Here is a 4,352-nt window from a genome sequence, read left to right on the forward strand (position 1 = left end):
GGGAGCCACAATCTCCTCACAGCAGACCCTGTCCTGAGGACCAGTTCCTGGGTCAGAGCCTAAGGTAGAGGGCAGCCAGCCCTTTCTATCTCTCCTCCCAAAGAAAGTGGGGATGAATTAGAAGAAGAGACACCCCTCCCCCAGCAGAGAAAAAGAATGGACTCCTGTCTACCACAGCCCTCTCTCCTAAGGTTCTCAAACGTTGGGGTTCCAGGGCCCTTTTACATTCTTAAAAATTAGTGGGAACCCCCCCCCTCCCCCGCCCTTTGGCTTGTCAAATATCCATCCATTTTTACCATGTTAGAGTTGAAAACATCTTGGTGTTATTATGAAAATAGTTTTGATCTGGCAGACCTCCTGGAAGGGTCCTAGGGACTCCCTCCTTTGAGATCCAATGACTTAAGGCAAGTCTTTTCCCCTCTCAGGTCTAAATCTCCCCGCTCTAAGATGCTGCCGTTGAGCTAGGTGGTATCTGAGGCTCCTTCCAAGTGTAAGTCTTCACTTTTTCTGACCACCTCCCACCTAGGAGAGCCCTAGAGGCAGGGAGGGCCTGCTGGAGAAAGGAGAAACACCTGACCCCTGGCCCTATAAGGCAGGCCACCTGTTCCTCTCCGACTGAGGCTCCAGGCCAAAGGCTCGATGGGAAAAAGGGATTAAAGGGACATAATGGAATTTGAAACTTTTATTCACAAAAACCAGGTGAAATAGGCCTTTTAAAAATAGCGCCCCAAAGTTCGAGCGCGGATAGAGATCCCTTGGGTCCTATTTAACTTTATCAAGGCCACTTTGGGGGTTGGGGGGTGGGTGGAGGGCGTGGATGAGGATAAAGGGGTGCACTCCCGGTTATGGCCAGACCCTGGGGTGAGGTGGGGAAAGAAGATGCCAGTGTGAACTCTTTCCGTACCTGTCAACCTTGGGAGTTAGGTGGAAGGGGGAGGAAGGTGCTTGGTTTGGGGCCTCTCCTCCTGGTGATCTGGACTTTGTCTCCCCAGAAGCCCTTCAGCTCTGCCCTGCCCCCACCTTCCCCCAGGCAGTTTCTCAACTTCTTCCTCAGACCAGAAGCCAATTCAGGGGAAAAACACCGGGACCCAAAAGACCAAGAACACTATACTCCTACTACTATATCTTAGGGTTGCCAAGGAGAGATCTGGAGGAGGGGGAGCCTGGTGACTGAACCTAGGCAGAGAGAAAGGATTCCACCACAGAAGCTCCAATTGCCAAAGGATGAAGGATGGGGACCAGAATTCCATCAAGTCATTAGGAAAGAGAAATATATTCAGTTGTTCTGCCATCAGCAGGCACTGACACCAGAGCTGAAGTACGGAAGAGATGAGGCTTTCCCATGTCACTAGGAAGCTTCACCCCGGGTTCCTGAGATACAAAATCTTTTTCTTGGAGCTCTCCAGAGATAATGGAATATCTGAAGGGAAGGGTTCAGGGTCCGAGCTTGGGGATTTGGGTCCTGCCCCCCAGACAGACTTATGACCCCTTGATGATTTCCAAGATTTGGTCCAGTTCAGTCCAGTCCCATCCAACCTCAGACTGCCCTGGGGAGCAGGTTGCCCCAGAGGAGGAAGCAATGGCAAAAACTGAAGAACAAGGTTCCATTTCCACATCTGAGGTATCAGTGTTAGGGAAGAAGTTATCAGGAACCAGGTCTTCAAGGTACCTGTCACTCACAGTCTCAAAGCTGCCCAGGCTAGGCTCCTCAACTCTGACAGTTGGGGAAATTGAGGCCCAGAGAGGGGAAGGTATTTGCTTGCAGTCACTCAACCGGTCAGGGGCAGAGGAAGGTCTACAACTCAGATCTGGGGGCTCACCGTCATCTTGGGTGGCTCTTAAGCCCCGGAGCACCTCCAGCTCTCTGAAGAAGTTGTTAACTGGTTGTTCAGGTAAAGGGAAAAGCAGCTCCTCTCTGGGGCCCTGGAGTTGGGCTGGACCCCTTTCCAAGTTCATCTCTTCCCTGAAGTGGTATAAGGTGTTTGTGATAAGCACTTGCCGAAGGAGGTTGGGGGGGCCTAGCTGGAATTTGTCCAGTGAAAGTCGAAGTAGGGCTGGGCACAGGATGGCCTGGGAGGAGGGGGACTGCTCTTGTGGCTCCTTGCCAGTATCCATCTCTCCTGGATCTCCATGATCATCTGGGTGTTTCCGTTTCACACCAACCACCATTGTCCCCTAATGGGAGAGGGGACAGAGTTAGGAGGCCCTGGACTAGAAGCCTTCTCTGCCTGTACTCAACAGTTCCCCTACTGCAAAGGGTCTTCTGAGAGACCTGGGCCCCAGTGCACCCTCTGCCACTGCCTGGCTTTGTGGTTTTGAATGAGTCTCTTACCAACAGGAAGCTAAGGCTTCTTTTGACCCTCTACAAAATGATGGGATTGGATTCATTAAAGGTCCTCTGGTGAATATTGGGGGAATGGATTGGAATTGGCAAGGAAAGCCTTGCTGCCATTGTTGGGTCATTTTCAGTCAGGTTCTACTCTTCCTAAGCTTATTGGGGGTTTTCTTGGCAAAGACACTGCAGTGGTTTGCCATTTCCTTCTCTGACTCATTTGACAGATGAGGAAACGGAGGCAAACCAAGTTTACTAACTTGCCCAGGTTAGTAAATATCTGAGGCTAGATTTGAACTCGGGAAGATGAGTCTTCTTGACTCCAGCTCTAGCACTCTATCCATTGGGCCACCCCAGTGCCCAGGGAAAGTTTAGCGATGCTCTATTGTTTTATTCTCAAAAACAAATTTAATGAATGTCCTGGATTTGGGCTTTATTTATTATAGTGTGAGAGGGGGTGGGGGGAGTCATGAGCAGAGAGAGCTGGCTTTAAAAACAGAAAGTCCTGAATTCAAATCCTACTTCTGACAGAACTTATGGTGGGATACTGGGCAAGTCGCTTAACATTTTAGTGCTGAGGAGATGCTAACCTGCATTGGTAGAGAGTAGCCTCACTCAACATCATTCATAATTTTCAAGCAGGAAAGGCACTAGGAGGTTGGAAGCCATCCAGTCTCAGCACCTTCCATTTTACAGATGAGGGAATTAAGGCAGAGAGGTTCGATGACTTAACCAGAGGCTGGTCTAAAGCAGGATTTGAACTTGGGACTCTCTGATACCCACTTGGCATTCTAAGAGTTCCCTGTACTAATAAAGATCACAGACCCTTATCCTATGAATATTCCAGAAAGAAGAGCACATAGGTGGCACAATGGATAGAGTGCCAGGACTGGAATCAAGAAGACTCATCTTCCCCAGTTCAAATCTGGCCTCAGATATTTACTAACCTGGGTAAGTTACTTGTCTCAAGTTGTTTGCCTCAGTTTCCTCATCTGTCAAATGAGCTGGACAAAGGATATGGCAAACTGCTCTAGTATTTCTGCCAAGAAAACTCCAAACGGGGGAGTCAGAAACGACTGAACAACAAAAGCACCCCGTCTGGGCTTCCATTTCTTTTCTAAGCAGTAAGTAGGGCTTACTCTACTCAGTTCCTTCATTCCTATGATGATGTTTAAAGTCCCTTCTACCTCCCGTTCTCATTCTGATATTCTAGGCCTCTGACCGCCCAGGAGTCATTTTGTAGTGGGGACTCCTCGTTTTACAGAGCGGAAGACTGAGGGGCAGAGAGAGAAGGAAGAACTTGAAGTTATTCTCCGACTACTCAAGACCAGAAACCCACTAGTCACTGGACCAGCCTCTAATATGGAAAAGACTCATACCCGCCCTAGAGGCTGCCCCACCCTCGGGGCTAAGCGTCTACTTGAGTTCCCCTCCCCCCACCGTAGAAATGGACAGACAACGCCCATTTTGGCCTATCCTCCAATCAGAGAATCGCCTCTAGGCCCTGCCCAATAAGGAGTGGCTCTTTCCCCCTGGGATGGCGAGCAGGTCGAGTTTCTGGGGAGGGAGACTGTAACCACTCAGGTAGTGGACTACAACTCCCAGAAGGCCACTCGACCTTCTTCTGAGGCCCCATAGCTGCTCCGCCCCTCTCTAAACTTTTTTTTTTTAACAAAAAAAATGTTTTTCTCTCAAAAATGTAGTAGGAGTTCCTCTCCACCCCCCCCCCCAAATTGTCCAGTCATCCACCCCCACTTGACTATTGCTACAGAGAAATTCTCATGTTGCTTTGGGTGAAAACTGGGGAGCTTAATCAGAGACACAAGCACCTGGTCTCTCAAGAGACAGAGGTAAGGAGAAAGGGGCCCCTTCACTTCCTCCTCCCGCCCACAAGGCTCCTTCTGACTCGGACCCACCTCCCTCCCAGGGCTCTAAAACCCAGCTCGTCTTATCTTCCAAATCTCTAATCTCTTCCCCGACCCCCGTAACTGCCTCCCACCCCCCACCCCCCACCCCGGCC

General features: G+C 50.0%; 1 protein-coding gene across 2 annotated transcripts in view; it reads right to left on the bottom strand.

Annotated features, from left to right (window-relative positions):
* Positions 1 to 667: 667 nt before the first annotated feature.
* Positions 668 to 4,352, bottom strand: part of SERTAD3 (SERTA domain containing 3) — a 4,304-nt gene continuing 619 nt past the window's right edge. For both annotated transcript variants that reach the window (XM_044684409.1, XM_044684408.1), the window contains exon 2: positions 668 to 2,175. In XM_044684409.1, coding sequence (XP_044540344.1) covers positions 1,480 to 2,169 — 690 coding nt within the window. In that variant the 5' untranslated portion in view covers positions 2,170 to 2,175 and the 3' untranslated portion in view covers positions 668 to 1,479. The remainder of the gene's footprint in view (positions 2,176 to 4,352) is intronic.

This window comes from Gracilinanus agilis, unplaced genomic scaffold, assembly GCF_016433145.1.
Source record: "Gracilinanus agilis isolate LMUSP501 unplaced genomic scaffold, AgileGrace unplaced_scaffold49731, whole genome shotgun sequence".
Classification (NCBI taxonomy): Eukaryota; Metazoa; Chordata; class Mammalia; order Didelphimorphia; family Didelphidae; genus Gracilinanus; species Gracilinanus agilis.